The sequence below is a fragment of the Rosa chinensis genome, chromosome 3 (genome assembly GCF_002994745.2).
Source record: "Rosa chinensis cultivar Old Blush chromosome 3, RchiOBHm-V2, whole genome shotgun sequence".
Taxonomy (NCBI): Eukaryota; Viridiplantae; Streptophyta; class Magnoliopsida; order Rosales; family Rosaceae; genus Rosa; species Rosa chinensis.
Genome location: NC_037090.1, coordinates 12,516,235 through 12,534,398, shown reverse-complemented (window position 1 = coordinate 12,534,398; position 18,164 = coordinate 12,516,235). Strand labels below are relative to the sequence as shown.

At 39.0% G+C, this 18,164-nt stretch overlaps 1 protein-coding gene, 1 long non-coding RNA gene and 1 pseudogene across 6 annotated transcripts in view; 1 reads left to right on the top strand and 2 right to left on the bottom strand.

Annotated features, from left to right (window-relative positions):
* LOC112194134 overlaps positions 1-18,164 on the bottom strand; it is a 31,917-nt gene that overhangs the window by 12,298 nt on the left and 1,455 nt on the right. The window contains exons 2-3 of the mRNA XM_040516957.1: positions 18,019-18,092; positions 17,865-17,919 (exon numbers count right to left, since the gene is read on the bottom strand). Coding sequence (XP_040372891.1) covers positions 17,865-17,919; positions 18,019-18,092 — 129 coding nt within the window. The remainder of the gene's footprint in view (positions 1-17,864; positions 17,920-18,018; positions 18,093-18,164) is intronic.
* Positions 7,434-11,435, top strand: LOC112195127. Of its 5 annotated transcripts, none has more exons than XR_005808310.1 (6): positions 7,437-7,734; positions 9,327-9,380; positions 9,472-9,649; positions 9,770-10,446; positions 10,621-10,963; positions 11,130-11,435. It is a non-coding gene; the product is annotated as an uncharacterized LOC112195127 (long non-coding RNA). The 5 variants fall into 5 exon arrangements; XR_005808308.1 differs by having other exon boundaries at positions 7,460-7,549; positions 7,688-7,734; positions 9,770-10,963; XR_002934359.2 differs by having other exon boundaries at positions 7,434-7,734; positions 9,472-9,653; positions 9,770-10,963.
* LOC112195121 lies at positions 11,603-14,192 on the bottom strand (annotated as a pseudogene).

Genomic DNA, 18,164 nt, shown 5'->3' with positions numbered 1-18,164 from the left:
ATAGATTATTCCATTCTTTTCCTCTGTTCTTTATGGTATCAAGAGCCTAATTTCTATAATTTTTTTCTCAATCTCCGATCCCATGGCCTCCTCATCCTCCACTGAGAATACTCTTTCTGTTTCCAACTTCCTCACAATTAAGCTTGACCGAACAAACTATCCCCTATGGCTTGCCCAGATCACCCCCATTCTGAAAAGTAGGAAACTGTGGGGTTTTGTTGATGGTACCAATCAGTGTCCCCCTTGCTTCCTAAAGACAAAGCAGGACAGCTCACGGATCAAGTTAACCCGGACTTCGAGCCTTGGATTCTCCAAGATCAAATGGTCCTCAGTTGGATAAATGGTTCTTTCACTCCCAAAGTCCTCTCAACTGTCGCACGCTCCACCTCTTCTCATGCTACGTGGACTACATTAGCTACCCGATTTGCTTCTCAATCACAGCACCGTGTTCTTCAAGTACTCCGAGCCGACCTCCTTCACACCACTAGAGGTACTATGTCTATCTCAGATTACCTGGACAAACTCAATTCAATTGCAGACAACTTGGCCCTTGCCGGTTCTCCTGTTCCTGACACGGACCTTGTCAACATTGTCATGACCAATGTTGGCCCCCTATACGAAACAACAGTCAGCTCCGCTCAAGCTCGTGATTCTCTTATCACGTATGAAGCCCTTGAAGCTCTTCTCCTTAGTGCGGAACGCCGCGTCTCTGACTATGCTCACCCTGTTGCTGCCGAAGGAATCCATGCCCTTCATGCTACTCAATCTAGGGGACGAGGTAGGAACTCATTCACCTCTAGACGTGGGGGTTCCAACCGTGGAGGATCGCATTCTCATGGAATCACAAGTTCCAGTTCTGCTCATTCTAGAGGGCGTGGTACGTTCTCTCTTTCTCGTGGCTCCTCTGGGTCTCGTAGGTCTTCTATCTTGGGTCCAGCCCCAAGTAGCACTACCAACAATGGCAACTCCTTCTTCAATACTGGTCGCATTCAATGCCAAATCTGCTCTCGCCCAAGCCACTCTGCTATTGACTGTTTCAACCGTCTCAATTTGTCTTATGAAGGTCGTGTCCCATCTTCTCGGCTAAATTCCATGACTGCTCATCACTCTCCTTCTGAAGAAACATGGTTGACAGACACCGGGGCAAATTCTCATGTGACACCAAACCTAGGTAATATTGATTCTCCTAAATCTTATAAAGGTCTTGATAATCTTGGTGGAATTAATTCTGATTCTGGATTGTCTATTAAACACATTGGCTCGTCTAAGCTTAATTCTTCCTCTTCCTCTTTTCATCTCAATGATATTCTTCATTGTCCCTTTGCATCTACGAATCTTCTCTCAGTCTACAAATTCACTATTGATAATCATTGTTATTTTATCTTCTATCCTAATTATTTCTGTGTTAAGGATCTGAAGACGGGGAAGATGCTTTACCACGGGAAGAGTGAAAATGGCCTTTATCCATTACGGTTTCCTTCAAAAACATCCAAAGTCTCTGGTTCATTGGCTTATGTTGGCTCTCGTGTCTCCGCTGAAACTTGGCATTCTTGCCTTGGTCATGCTTCTTCTACTATAGTATCTAAAGTATTATCTAATAAAGCTATTCCAGTATTGGGATCAAGCAACTTCTCTTTTTGTCAATCATGTCCATTAGGGAAAAGTACAAAACTTCCCTATCAATTATCAGATTCTGTTTCAATTTCCCATTAGAATTAATACATTCGGATGTTTGGTGCTCCTCTCTCTTATCTCATCAAGGTTTTAAATATTATTTACTCTTTGTCGATGACTATTCCCGATACTCTTGGATATATCCAATGAAACAAAAGAGTGAAGTTTTTCAATTATTTATCACTTTTCGTACTCACGTGGAAAAATTATTTAATCCTCCTATCAAAATACTTCAGTGTGATGAAGGCGGTGAGTACAAGAGTCATATTTTTCAATCCTATTTATCCACTAATGGAATCTTCCAAAGATTTTCTTGTCCAAAACACCCTGAACAAAACGGTTTGGCTGAACGAAAGCATCGCCATATTGTTGATACTGGACTCACTCTTTTGGCCCATGCACATATGCCATCCACGTATTGGGTTGACTCGTTCAATACGGCAGTGTATATCATCAATCGTCTTCCATCCCGAGTTCTTAACTATGCCTCTCCCTATGAACAACGTTTTCATCGTGTGCCTCAATATCACTCTTTAAAGGTCTTTGGTTGTGCTTGTTTTCCTTATCTTCGTCCCTATAACTCTTCAAAATTACAGTTACGGTCCAAACGTTGTATGTTCTTGGGTTATTCACTCAATCATCAAGGATATCGTTGTTTTGATCCTTCTTCAGGTCGTGTTTATTTGTCTCGTCATGTGTTATTTGATGAGTCCAGCTTTCCATTTACCGAACCTGCTCTCACTTCAAACTCCTCCATTGATTCCTCAACAGATCAATCCATAATAATTTTTGGCTCATTATCAGGCCCAAGCCCATCTCTATCTCCAAGTCCTTCTCCTTCTCCTTCTGCATGTATATCTGCTCCTCCACGTCAATCTCACTCTCCTTCCCCATCTGCCGCAAACGTTGCTCCTCCTCCAGCCCATGAACGTCCACCACCCACACCGTCTTTACAAGTTTATACTCGCAACCCACAACGCCCAGTTCTTACTTTTGGTGATTCCTCTCAATCCCATTCTCCAACTTCCTCTTCTCTCCCAAATCAGAGTATTCCCACATTGATTTCGCCCTCCTCTTCCCAGACAGATGCATCACCAATTACCCATACCGATCCCCTTTCATCCACCTCCCTCCCTACTGACAATTCGATTCCACCATTGTTATCCTCTCCTTTGGTGTCACAAGTGCAAAATCATGGAGGCATCGTAACTCGCAGCAAACATGGAATTAGCAAGCCCAATCCCAAATATGCTATGCACTCTACTCTCCTCGCTCTTCCTCTTGAGCCTACTTGTTATACACAAGCTGCAAAGTATCCAGAATGGCGTGAAGCAATGGATCATGAGTTCAAAGCATTGCAACAGGCAGGTACTTGGTTCTTAGTTCCACCATCCTCCTCAATGAATATTCTTCCTAATAAATGGGTATTCCGAATCAAGAAACGCTCAAATGGGAGTGTTGAGAGATATAAGGCCAGACTCGTCGCCAATGGCTTTCATCAGCAAGAGGGCCTTGATTATACTGAAACATTCAGTTCAGTTGTTAAACACTCCACAATTCACCTCGTTCTTCCTCTTGCAGTCAGTCATTGTTGGCCAATTTGACAGTTAGATGTGCAAAATGAGTTTCTCCATGGTTATCTCAATGAGGACGTCTATATGAAGCAACCTATTGGCTTTGTCGATCCTACATTCCCACTACATGTCTGTAAGCTCCGCCGTTCTTTATATGGTTTAAAACAGGCCCCTCGGGCTTGGTTTCGGTGCTTTTCAGATTACTTAGAAGAACTTGGCTTCCTGGAATCACGGGCTGACTACTCTATGTTCACATTCAATAATAGAGGCATCTATATCATTCTTCTCATTTATGTGGATGACATATTGATCACGGGTAACAACTCTTCTCACATATTACACCTCATTCATAATCTCAACTCCTTATTTTCTATGAAAGATTTGGGCTCTGTTCATTACTTTCTTGGTATTGAGGCTATCTATAATGGTGATCATTTGCATCTGACACAACATAAATATATTGTGGATTTGTTGAAAAAGACCAAGCTCCATGATTCTAGACCTTATCCTACACCTGTTTTATCTGGCAAAAAGCTTAGTGTCTATGATGGTGTCAAGTTAGAGGATCCTTCTGAATATCGAAGTATTGTTGGGGCTTTACAATATCTCACTCTCACTCGTCCTGATATTTGCTATGCTGTCAATCAAGTTTGTCAATTCATGCACTCACCAACTAATGTTCATTGGGTGGCAGTCAAGAGAATCCTACGATATTTGAAGTATACTCTTAATCATGGGTTAGTTTATCAGCCAGGTTCTCACAAGTTAGTTGCCTATTCGGATGCCGATTATGCCGGTGATCCGGATGATCGTCATTCCACTGGTGGATTCTGTGTTTATCTTGGTCCCAACTTGATTTCTTGGAGCTCAAAGAAACATAAAACAGTCTCCCTGTCCAGTGCTGAAGCTGAGTACAGGCAACTTGCCTACACAGCTGCTGAGTTGTCTTGGCTTCGATCTCTATTTCGTGATCTTAATGTATTTCCCTCATGTCCCCGGATCTGGTGTGATAATATCAGCTCTATATCTTTGGCCTCCAATCCCGTATTTCATTCCAGAACCAAGCATATAGAAGTTGATTACCATTATGTGAGGGATAAGGTTGTTCGACAAGAGCTTACAGTTTCCTATGTTTCTACTGCTGACCAAACAGCTGACATTTTCACCAAGGGCTTATCTACTCAGCGTTTCCAATTTCTTGCATCCAAGCTTCCGGTCCGTGCTCGTCCTCTCAGCTTGCGGGGGAATGATAACCAAGAAAGATATAGTCCAGCTTGCAGGTTATTGCATTGATCAGTACTTCAATCTCAATTACTCTGAGAATCAATGACAGATCCTAAATCAAAGTATATTGATTTTCTTATTGTTAACTGTTTCATGTATCTACTTTCAAACCAATATATTCTGTAAATCACACAATTAGTTCTTACCTTAGATAGCCTACAATCCTTGTATAAATCCAAGCTTTGTACTGTAAAAGAATCACAATAGACAAATAGATTATTTAGAAAAATACATAGTAATACCAGACAAAAGTTGAAAAAATAGAAAACCCAACTTGTGTAAGTTTTATACAAATAAGGACAATGAGCCGGGGCCCAAAGAAAATAGAACAAACTTAATCCCTGATGTTTCATCCACAGTTACAAATTAGAATAATTTTTCGTTGAAATTATAATGATGCCACTGTTGGATGGAATAACCCCAAAAAACAGAGGTCTGATAAGCATAGTACCGCAAACCGGCGATGAGCTCCCGCGTCGTCTCCTCAAGGCGTCGAAGAAGTCCGCCTCGTCTAAGCGCTCTTAGGCCGGCGACGGGAACATAAGGATGGCGGCGTCGCTGCCGGTGGGCATTCCGGACTGGTCTAAGATCATGAGGAACGAGTACCGAGAAAACCGACGGAGGGACGATGACGAGTTCTTCAACGGGAGCGTGAGAATTTAATTGAGAATTGATCACAAAATTGGAGGTTTTCGTGTGGACGCAAGTGTAGGGAAATCTGCTACTGCAATTGACAGACAAGTGGTTCCAACTTTTAACCTGTGCATGACCTCACCATTGGAGTCAAGTTCGGAGCTCGCATGGTCACCATTGAAGCTAAGCCCACACTGTAAGTTAATACGGTTGGATTCACAGTGAGGCAAAACCTAATTATTGTATAGAGAATTTCAATTGGATAAAGCAAAGTCTTATTGGTGTTGTAATGGTCAAAATTGGCAAACTAACATGAATGATTCCGCACTCCTCTTGGACCTTGTGCTCTGTTAAACCAAAGAGAAATCAATTGTGTGGAATTATCTAGTTATATACTTATATGTCAAGTGAACGATGCTGCATAGATATCATCCAAGAAATTGCATCACCTTGAGGTTCACAGTTTCTGTTGGTAATTTTTCATACGTAAGAGAGCCTAAGAGTCAAATCTACATGATGCTAAATACTATTCCGGAAGTGAGTAACAGAGGACTTATGAAGCAGATAACTTCTTCTATTAATGCAAGCCAATTTACAATTGCAAGAGAGCATGACAATGTGAAGTTTTACACTAATAGTTCAATCAGGTAACATTCGGTAAAGGCTTAAGATCTCTATGTGCCTTTATTAATGATGAATTGAGATTGTTTAGAGTCAGTAGCAGCAGTAGTAGCTACCTTCAATATTATTTCAATTTCAAGCAGCAATAGTAGCAGTAGCAAAACTAATCTTCATTTCATCTCCATCTCAAAACAGTAGCAACTAACCTTTAATGTTGTCTCGATCCTCAAGTAGTAGTATAACTGGACGAGTGCAGTAGCAGAACTGGATGCGTACAAGTGCAGTAGTAAAACTGAACAAGTACGAGTGCAGTAGCAAAAATGGACGCGTATAAGTGCAGTAGCATAACTGAACAAGTACAAGTGCAGTAGCCGAACTAGACGAGCATAAGTGCAGCGAGTGTAATAACAAAACCAAAAGAGTACGAGTGTTGCAGCAAAATTGGATGATGACGAGTGCAGTAGCAGAACACAAGTACAAGTGCCGTAGCAGAACTGGACAAGTATGAGTGCAGTAGCGGGATTAGACGAGTGCAGTAGCAGAACACAAGTACAAGTGCCGTAGCAGAACTGGACAAGTATGAGTGCAACGAGTGCGGTAACGGGATTGGACGAGTGCAGTAGCAGGATTAGGTGATGACGAGTGCAGTAGCAGAACACAAGTACAAGTGTAGTAGCAGAACTGGACGAGTATGAGTGCAGTAGTGGGATTGGACGAGTGTAGTAGCAGGATTAGGCGATGACGAGTGCAGTAGCAGAGCTGGACAAGTTTGAGTGCAGTAGCAGGATTAGGCGATGACGAGTGCAGTAGCAGAGCTGGACGAGTTTGAGTGCAGTAGCAGGATTGGACGAGTGCAGTAGCAGGATTAGATGATGATCGAGATGAGAGTAGTAGGAGAGTGAGGTTTTGTGAAGTAACATAAATGGATTATTCTCAAGAAAAAAAAAACATAAGTGGATTATTTTTAGGAAAAAAAAAACATAAAAGGATTATTCTAAAAATAAAAGTAACATAAAGAATTATTCTCAGAAAAAAAAAATTAACATAAGGGGATTAAAAGTCAAAAAGAAGTAGTTAAGGGTAAAAAAGTAAATTAACTCATGACAAGTGGAGAGCAGATTGTCCTTATTTGTAAGATTTGATCCTTATAAAGGAATTAGAAGTCAAGAGAAGTAGTTAAGGGTAAAAAAGTAAATTAACTCATGACATGTGGCAAGTGGAGAGCACATTGTCCTTATTTGTAAGATTTAGTCCTTATATGTTTAATTCAATTTTTAGAGGATGTATTTGTTAAGTCATTTTTTGTCAATAACTTATATGTAATTTATTATAGATTATTCCATTCTTTTCCTCTGTTCTTTATAAGCTACAATACAAATTAGGAAACTCTTCACGTGATGAACACTTTTGCAAGAACAGATTACAAGCATTCCAACTTCAGAAAGGCATACAAATTAGGGAAACATGCAAACACTGTACCAAATAGTCCAGAGTTCAGCAAGAGTACCGCCTTTCTGTGAAATTCGGCGGGAAAGAAAGACGGATGTGATACATGAATGTTGAGAAGGTGCGGCGGAGATTCTCTCTTCTAAAGCTCTTATGAACAGTGTGGTGACGACTTTGCCCTGCCTGTTTAGAGTTCTCCTCGATTCTAGCCATCTGTCGTGTTGTTCTGTTGCCACGAAGAGAGAGAGAGAGGGTGAGATCGGTAGCCTAAAACAGAGAGCGAGAGAGAGAGATTTTGGTTGTAGGCTGCTGATGAGGTTGGGTTTTGATCAGGCAGCAAAGATAATTAGTTTTGGGCGTGGATTCAGATTTTCTTCTGTTCTGTCTTCATTCATTGGCTCTGAAGAGTTGAGTTTCAGTTTATCTAATTTGTGTTTGTTATGGTTGTCTTGCAGTTGGCTACTCGCTAATGTTTGGTTGGAACGCTAGGATTCTTTAGCAGGTAATTTAATGTTTTTGTTGATTCATTGGTTTGATTGCAGTCGAAAGTAATTCCCTCTCATGTTCTTAATCTGCCTGAAAATAAATTATTTGGTGGGGGAAAAGATAAAAAGAGAGAAAGAAAGTAGGATCAATATTCGGGAACCTCTCTTTCTAGAAAAATAGGTCCAATGGTGGCTGGAATTTTGGGGTCAAAGCTTAAACTATTAAATTTTAAGTATTTGAGTGATCAATCAGTCCATTCTCTACTTGATCAAAGTACGTATTTGAAAGAAAAAGCTTACCTTTAGGGTACCAAAATTATTGCATGGGTCTTTCTCCTTTTGATTCTTTCTGAGGTGGTTTTCTCTGTTTATTTGGTTTGTGATTGATTGTGAGGCATAAAAAAATTTCTCGGTTTTCAGCTTCAAAATTCTACCTCCATATGGAGTTATATGATTGGACCCTATGTCTTTCTTCTCAATTAGACAATACATACTGTCCTCGACGTTTTTCATAACTGGTGATTAGTGATAGAATGTAAAATATTGTTTAGTAGATTCCTAAACCAAAAGGAGCCAAGTAAATAGAAACTGCAAGCAAGGATTACATACATACCCATTCATCATCAATTTCATTTCATTTAACACCATGGAGGGTCCAAAGTGAACAAAGTTGGTATGTAGATGGGGATTTTTGTTTCTGAATGAAACAGACAAGTGATGGAATTACATACTTCATGAATTTAACCCATAATTCTAAGCTTGCAGCGTATATATATAGGGCCATATTTTCTGGGACATGGGATGTTGGCTATTCTGAGAACAGGCCACTTCAAATTTTCAATTGATTGGTTCTGAGTCTATTGACCACTTCTTCTATTGCACCAAGTGTTTATAGACATTATTATCTTTAGAAGGACTTAGTTTCCTTTAGTTCTTGAAGAGCATGTATTTTAAACCACAATTAGTCATTACAGAGTGGATCTTTGTTTAATTTCCTGCATACATAGGACTAATGTTCCATGTATTATGCATGTATAACCAAATTCTGGCTGCCCTATTGGATATGAACACAAAGAAATAAGAAGAAAAGCTATGTCTGGGAAGATCTGAAACCATGGGTCCTCACCAGTTTGTTCATGTTTATACTTTCGAATGTAAGGATCTGAAATCATGAGCCATCTTTTTGTTGAGTCAAACAAAACTTCCCTTTTGATTGATCTCTTGACATGCAGCTACAATATTTTGATCTGAATGAGTATTTCTTTTGTAGGCAGTGAAAGAAAAGAAAAAAAAAAAAGATATGATTTGCTGTTTTCAGATTTATAGCGGGTTTTGGAAGTTTGATGCTTGGTTGATTTGTGTAGTGGGAAAGATTAGGTTTTTATTGGGATTTTTCATCAACAAGGAGTCTGCTACCCTCTCAAATAGCTCCTAACTTCTATTACATGATTCCAGAGACGATATTTGCTTCTATTGTTGTGCATTCAAATGAGATTACTTCTCATTTAGCATAATGACTTTACTGGAAGTCCATTCACATCAATAAGGACCTACAACTATTGTTTGTATTACTACTTAGTTTTGTAACTTCCTCTGTTTATGATTGCAGAGATGGAGCTATCCCCGGTCTCACTTTGACAATTGAAGGAAAACTCCCTAAAGGGTATGCAATGCCAATTATATACCAAAGTCTACATTTCCCAGATTCATGCTTAAGGTTATTGGGTATAACTTAGTTTACATTGTTCTTTCAGGTTTGAGAGGGTCAAGGATATAGAAATCTACCATTGTTGGGATCATAATCGTTCATTACGTGTTCCTGCCTCTTAAAGGCATATTGATCATTAAAGGGGTGCTTAAATTTTGCTTAGTGCATTCTGATCCATTGTATCTATTTGTTCTTCTGAGTCTGCACTCCCACCTGCAATGAATGTAGGTAACCTTAATGAACACACTTGGCAAGGTTTCTCTAATTTTAGCCTCAGACTCACTTTGCTAACAAGTCGTATTATAATCATCTCCTAACAACACTTATCCTTATGTAAATGGCAGGAACCATCACCCAGTTGTTCGGAGCAGGAGAGAATGAGTGTTCAATAATCCTGCTGTGGACTAAAGTATTTGCTTCAGTATCCCTCACTTTATGGTCTGCCTTCTTGATGTGGTTTGTGGCCGGGCAAGTGTGAAACAGCTACAAATGTGCAATTCATTTTATATATTAGGCAAACTTTGAATTCACCAAACTATCTGTTCTATAAATCAGGTTCCAGGTTCAACCACATATAGTCTAGCGCTATACTATATGATGAGTTCTCTGGTTGAAGATGCACCCTTACTGGAGAATTTTATTAACGGGAAAACTTATATTCTCCCTTTTTAGAGAATTTTATAAAGTATCTGGATCCAAATTTGAAACTTATATCATCTCTATCTCCCTTTCTGTCTCTTAATGATCTTGAAAATGAAATACATCTTATCGGTGAAACAGATTCACTGCCATTCTGCCTCTCTCTTCTTCTTCTCCTTTTTTGTTTTTTTCCCTTCCCTTTAACATGATATTTTTTTTCCGTCATAAAATTCCATCCCTCAGTATGATATGATTTGGGTCATGAGAATTGATGATTATGGCCCCAGGGTTGATGGATTGTTAAGCAGAGTGGGAAAGAAAGCATGCCTCATTTGGTCAAGCACTTGAAATAAATTACTTTTATGGGAAGAATTACTTGGAGGTACAATTTCAAATTTTCAGTAATAGCTATGAATGCATTTTAAAATATGTTGCTTGGTTGTGTAAGCATAACTTGCATATTAAAGTATAAGGTTTCAGACTAGCATATGTTCTTTAATATGTCAAAGTAGAAGTACCATCTCTGCTTTTGAGTGACAGTTCTGTAATAGAACAGTGGGAGTGGATTTCTATATAGGAGTGCCTGCGATACGAAAGCAAGCATTCAAACCTAGAGCAAGAAAACAATATCGCGGCATCATTGGTCAAGAAACATTGGCTGGAGCTGCTTCTTTAGATACATCCAGTCAGGTTTACCCATTAAAATTATGCGCACAACCCACAAAGCAGAGTCAGAAGCTGGCTTTGCGAGCAAATCCACAGAGAGCTTCTGTGGATGAGAACAACAAGAGTGAGGCTGGAAATGCATGCGTCCAGCATAAGAGGAGGGTAGTGCTGATGTAACCAATGCTTTCTGTAAACCTTCATATGGGGACTGCTTCAATGCAACTGAAGTTCAGGTCAGTATCTATTAATTAATTTCTTCAATACAAATTCTGGTATTCTCATCAATATAGGATAGATGCAACAAGAGAATTGGTTGTGCAACCATACTGCTAATTTTGGTCACCTGAATGTTTGAGCAAACTAAAAGATACTGATCTTTTTTGTCGTGATTGGTGACAGTTCTTATTCCAATGGCAATGCTAATATGAATGGAAATGGGAAGGGAGTAAATGGAAATGGAGTGAAGAGAAAAAGCCATCGTGAAGAGCTGCTGGTATGAGGAAGAAATTTGCTCTTAATAAGGACAGTTACTTTTATATACATTTCCAGTAGAATGAGTTCATTAGTTTAGTAGGACTCTTGGCTTCTACACTATCTTTTTTCCTTTTTTTTTTTTCTTTTTTCTTCTGGGGTTTCCTATTTCATTGTACATATAGCCGACTTACTATTTTAAGATCTGAGATTAAAAGTTCGTAGTTCACAGATTGAATGAATTCTTCAAAAGTGAAACATTCTTTTTTGACAACTAATATCGGTCATGAAAATTTAATGTTGGATTAGAAGTGCCGGGGCAAGCTAACAAACCCGCGGCATCGCGCCGGCTATCTTGCTAGTATTCAATTGGTTTCCCATTACTTATGAAAGCTATAAGATAAGATAAACTTTCAAGTAGTATGGCTTTTGATTCCAAGTTTTTGAACGAATGTATACTATAATACTAATTGCTTGGAATCAACGACCACCCGAAAGTAGTGCCGACTCTGCAACACATGATGAATGGGAGAACTTACTGCCTAAAGAAGACTGATACGACATAGCATAGTCATCAAAACCTTCATGGTGTCCAACCATTAAGCCACTAGAAGAAAGCCCGAGAAGTGACACTTCTGGTAAAGCAACATCACCGGCCAAGTACAGAACGACTTGTCGCATGCTTGGCCTTGCCGCTGGCTCTGAATGAGAGCACAAAAGCCCAAGCTTCAACACCAACTCCACTTCCTCAGCTACAAAATCCGTACCAAAGCTCTGATCTCTTGCCTCAAGGATGTTACTCCTATTCCAACAAGAAAATACCCAATCAACCAAAATCACATCTTCTGGACCCTGTGTCTTAATTGGCCTTTTTCCGCAAGCAACTTCGAGCAAAAATGCTCCAAAAGCAAACACGTCAGTGCTCGTGGTGGCCCGACCTGTTCTTGTGTGCTCTGGGGCCAGGTACCCGAGTGTTCCAACTATATGAGTAGTTTGAGGGTCTGTTCCATGGTCGTATAATCTTGCAAGCCCGAAATCTCCTAGCCTTCCATTCATTTCCCCATCTAGCAACACATTACTGGCCTTCACATCTCTATGAATCACAACCTGTTCCCATTCTTCATGAAGATAGAACAGCCCTGAAGCCACACCTTTGATGACTTTAAACCTTTGGCTCCAATTAAGGGTCACTTCAGGTTGATCATAGAGGTATTTGTCCAAGCTTCCATTAGGCATGTAGTCATAGACCAAAAGCAGCTCCCCCTTTCGCCTGCAAGCAAGGCATTAAACATCTGTCTTAAAGGAAATATTTGCACACAAACGCTTATTGTGTCTCGAAATGTTTGAACCGTCAGCTAACAATGTTATATCAAATTAACAATTTATCATTTATGGCCAAAATTTGCAGATGGAGAGACAAACATATCAAAATATACATAATTTGATTACATGAGAGATGTGAAAACTCCAGACTTTATGCAAATAAGGTTGTGATAACATGTTAAGCAATCTTTGTACTCCAAAACTTGAAGAATTTAGAGGATAAGTAAACAATATATATCATTGCTATTTAACACAGGAGTTTAAACATCAGAAATATAAATATTAAGAGAGTTGTATGAAAAAAAAAATTACTAAAATGTACTGGAGTAAAACAGAGAACTAGAGAAATTTGGTAAATATATTTATCAAAATTTGAAGACCATACCTGCAATATCCCAACAGCTGTACTATATTCCGGTGACGAAGCCGGCCAATACTAACAATTTCTGCTACAAATTCCTTCATCCCCTGTCTCGATTCATGTGATACCCTCTTCACTGCAATCTCAACTTCAGAGGAGGGTAATAAACCTCTATACACTTTACCAAATCCCCCATTTCCCAAAAGCTCCTTTTCCCTAAACCCTTTGGTGGCTATATACAGTTCTTTGTACTTAAACCTCTGAGGACCATACTCTAGCTCCCAATCTTCAAGCACTTCTGCAAACTTCCTCTTCCTTCTTATGACATAAAGCACCCCAGAAACCACTAGCAAAACCAAACTCACGGAAATCAGAGGCACACCAAAGGTGAAAAGCATGGACCTCTTTTTACCTGCAATGCTAGGCAACTTGGGAAGTTTGGAAGCTATAAGGTCTTGAGCTTGGCCATTCATCCTAAAGCTCCAACCCACTACATAATGGGATGTGAGAAACGTACCAGTTGAAGAAGAAAAGCCGACATACATGGTTTTGTTGAGAATTGGGGAAAGGTCATATTTCAAAGACAAAAGTGGAATTGGGGGTTTAGTTGCAACAGCAATTGGAGCCATAGTAACTTCAATTTGCTTGTTGGTACCATCATATTCAACCCAGACTCTCATTTCTTTACCATTGTTAAGAGTCAGGTTCTTGAAGTACTGACCAACAAAATAACCAGCTGGAGCAGCTTGGACAGAGTGCAAGCCATTGATGTCTATCCCAACATGGTTATCATTGATGTCACTGAATTCCGCGTTCTTGACCGTGTCAAGCTCCACAGCAAAAACATGATTGGTGAAATTCCCATTGTTGGAGGGATTGAACAGGCTCAGGTACTGGTTCGGCAGAGCTCCGGGGAGGCCCCTCGTCGGAGCGATGACAAAGGCGATTCCATTGCCGCTGAGAGTACCGTACAGTGATCGGATGGCAAACACAAAGTTGGTGGAGAAGGAGAAGGCGGTGTCGTTCTCTGAGTTCTTGAAGGTTACTGGGTTAGGGTAGAAGGCATGGCCACTTTTCTGTCTGGTGTCGTTTGTAAGCTTCAGGAGACCTTTTGGTGTGATCTCTGCTACGCCGTCTAGACTGAGATTAAGACCAGAACGGCCATTGAAACCAGAATTGTAGATGACATTGAGGTCTTGGGCTTCTGCTGGTACCAGACTGACAAGTAGTACTAGTAGAACAGAAAGCTTGACAAACATGGCTGGCTAGGCGTCTGTGAAGTCTGGACCTTCCATTTTGGGTGTTTATGGATATAAACCCGGCAAAAACATAAGGAAAGTCAACGCATCCAGCCGATATCCGAGAAGAGTATATTGGGTAATTACAATTTGGACCATCATTGTTAGAGACTTAAGAGTGGGTTAAAGACGTTGTTTTCATGGAGAAGGTTCTGTGATATAGTCGGTCCAGCGCCTGCTATTCTACGCAAACGGGAAATTATAACATAATTTTATGTTTTTTTTTTGCTTTTAATTTAATTTTTCTTTCTGTTTTTTATCTATGTATGGTCCTCATCAAATTTAAGTGATGCCATTTGTTTGTACTGCTACTTGGCAGTGTCACATGGTATTCTGACTGAAAATAGGGACTATGGGGTCCTCCCTTGGTCTTAGTCTTTAAATCAGTAAGGAAAGGTCTTATATGGAGAACCGTCTCCTGGTCATTTTTTCATACATTTATGGTCAACATTCACTGCCGAAGTTTGAAGAACTAAAATTACAAAACAAACTAAAGTTCTTCTAAAAAATAAATAAATAAATAAACTAACTAAAGTTAAGCAATTCAAGGTTGAATACATTTAAAGAAATGAAATGAACTCAATTATTTGGGTTTGCCGGAGATAGTCCTAGTAATTTATCAAATGATTAATTTCAGTTTACCCCCTTGGGTTTTGAGGGTGTCATCATGTCACCTCATCGACTCTCAATTTTAAATTTTTACCCCTCAAACTTTTCAATTTCAGTCAGTCATATCCAATTTCTCAGATTCCATCCAAATTGGATGTTAATTCTGACGATCTAACCCACTTTAAGGGCTAAAATGGTCATTTCAAGACAAAAAAAAACTCATATGTGTCCTTAAAAGGCTTCAAAGTTGGTTAGATCGTTAGAATTAACATCCAATTTAGACGGAATCTGAGAAATTGGACATGACTGACTGAAATTGAAAAGCTTGGAGGGTAAAAATTCAAAATTGAGAGTCGAGGGGGTGTCATAACCCCCAAACCTCAGGGAGGTAAACTGAAACTAATCTTTTATCAAATGCATTCCCCATGAAATTAGCTTCCAAAGAATGATTGAAGAACCGACCTAGTTGAGGAATTTTTTTTTTTTTTTTTGTGATTCACACACATGCGAAGTGCTTTAGCTAAATATATAATTATCTTAATTTCCATAAAAGATTGGCACCACTATTGTCTTTTATTTTTCTAGTTTTTTCAGTTAGGTAGTTGAATATATAACTTTGATTGGTTTATTTCTCAATTCTATGTCAGATTATTAGAATGCTGAAGAGGGAGTATTCAGAGCACCGCCTTGCACTTGCACCAATACAAATAAATAGTTAGATTGCATTAAATACACTTTTTGTCTATTAAAAATAAAGTTGATAATAAATATCAATAGTTGAGATTATTTTATAAGGGTTGGGTCACTTGCACCGTCGGTGCATAGAATAATTTCCAAACGTTGGATAACATTATGTTAGTGATGTAGACCGCAATGACTGTTTGAACAAAATAGGATTAATATAGGAATATGGGATCAGATCTTTTGAGTCTTCTACGTAATTACAATTTTGAATCTATTTATTCGATTCATTGATTAAACTTGTCAAAATTTCTACTCTAATCTTATTATCAATCAATGTCACAGGGCATTGCTTGCGTCACTTCCATCTCTCTCACCAGGAAATACTCCATTTTCTCCTTTTCCTGAAGATATTGACTTGTAAATGTGTGTGTGTGTGTGTGTAGAGAGAGAGCTCTTCCATTAAGGGATCATTTTTTGGGGTCATTTTGAGGGATCCACTGTGGAAGTGTGGAACCCACATTTCAATTACATATCGACAATGCTACCGTTCACTTCATAGGACTCCATCAATAGATCACTTCTGCAAATTTTCTGTCAAATAGGTGACTGTTAAGGTATAGACGAACAAAATCTATCAAACCTGAACCGTTCATGTTTATAATTATAAATCACAGTTTTGAATGTCTTAACGATTATCAATTTGGCTGAAAATTTGCATAATTGATCTATTCAAATAGGCCTAATAACTAAACAGTGGAGATAAGTGATCGAAAAGTTGATCAAATAATCAATCCTTTAAAATGACAAAAAAAGTGATCCCTCAATAGAAGAACCTCACACACACACACTAAGCAAGTGAATAACAAAATATGCAGCATCACACTGTAAACAATTGAAAAACGAAGAGTAAAAACCCAGACCATATAAAATCTAAAAATAACATAAATTTAAAAATCATGAATTGAATTCAAGGAAAGACAGCTCATTTCTCAACAAGGACATGATAACCCAAATCTAAATAATAAACAGAGTGGAGAGATCTCAAGTTATGAACCTTAAGAAATCGGTCGGATGGGCATGAGACGAAGCCTGAATGTCGGCTTGGCTCAAGACCTTAGACATGACGTGCAAATCTCCATCGGATGTTTGTTGAAAGGGGAAGATTCATGTCGAAAAATTGATTCGCATAAGAGTATCAAATCAATTACCTGATACTCTTATGCGAATCGATTTTTTGACCAAAAGAAGATGAAAAGAATTTCTCTCTCTCTTTCTAAGGCATATATTCATAAGCCCTTGCTTGCTAAAGAAAAAAGAAGAAATTACTGATTTGAGTTGTTCATCCTTGAACCTTGAACCTTGAACCACTGCCTGGTAGACCCTATAAGACGATAGTATTCCTTACTGTAGTAGTTTTACACGCATAGTAGCAGCACGGGCTAAGCCCAATTCTCTTTACTTGCAGTATTCTGGACTTTGACATTCCCCAACTACCGCCTACTATGGCTGTACCTAGTAGGTACTGGAGAAAATTAAATGCTAAACATACTGAAGATGATGCCAAGAATCATAGAGAGAACTAAACTTCCCTGTATTTCACTATTTCTCACTCAATCAAAAATTCACGATCAAATGCATGATTTCATATCACCTCGAAGCACTAGTATATGGTAATCAACACACAGCCCATGAAGCACCATTACTAACACAAACGAATCTACAGATTGTTAACGTCTACCATGCTTGTACAACAGAGAGTATATGTATGACAAATACTATTGCAGTTCGTAGGACAAAAAACTGAATCCTAATCTTCCCTCATTTGTGTATTTCAGCTCAAGCTTCTGGAACGGGCTGCAGGTTGTATACAATCTAGTGTGGTGAAAAAGTAAAACCAGAAAACAGTGAATGGTATTAAAAGTGATAGTTTACTTCCTAAGCATAAGCACATCCCCATCATAAATAGAAGAAATCAATAGCATTCTATATTTTGAACAAAGCAAAGAGTTACAATACGTCATATTCATAGACCAACAACAAAATGAAGGAAAGCTACCTGCTATTAGGATCATAATAGAAGCCGTTGATGGAGCCTACATGAGAAACACACATGGTAAAAGCCGGCTACAGTCAAACCAGTCTGTGCCAACATTCACAAAGTATTGCTCCTTCCATCTCTGCACCAGCAAATCAAAGAACTCAATTTCATTTGACGTTTGATTTTTGCTGATTGACAGGTGATAATAAAGCATTTAGACCAGTTACCAACTTACCATGAATATGTATGGATAGTTGCTGAGATCTAATGATTTGCCACCAACTTCCACTTGGCTCTGTAAAATGTGGAATTAGCTAGGAGACAACATTAATTAAGACTCCTTAGCTTACCAATAGAGCAGAAAAAGAAGGAAATTTGGTCCAGTGCCTTATATCATCATCTTGTCTGTCACAAGTTACACAAACATTTTATTGTTATTCACCATCACAACTAGCTAAATATGCGTCCTTTCTCAATTGTAGATAAAAGAACAAAAAGCCACACGTTGCTTCCCACTTCTCAGTGAAGAAAGTATAATTCTTGGTGTCAACAATCTCCCTTTCCCAAAAGGTGACGACCTACCACACAATGAAAAGAAAGTAAATGCTCAATGAAGGCTTCCTATGATGAAGATACAACAGTTTCTTTTG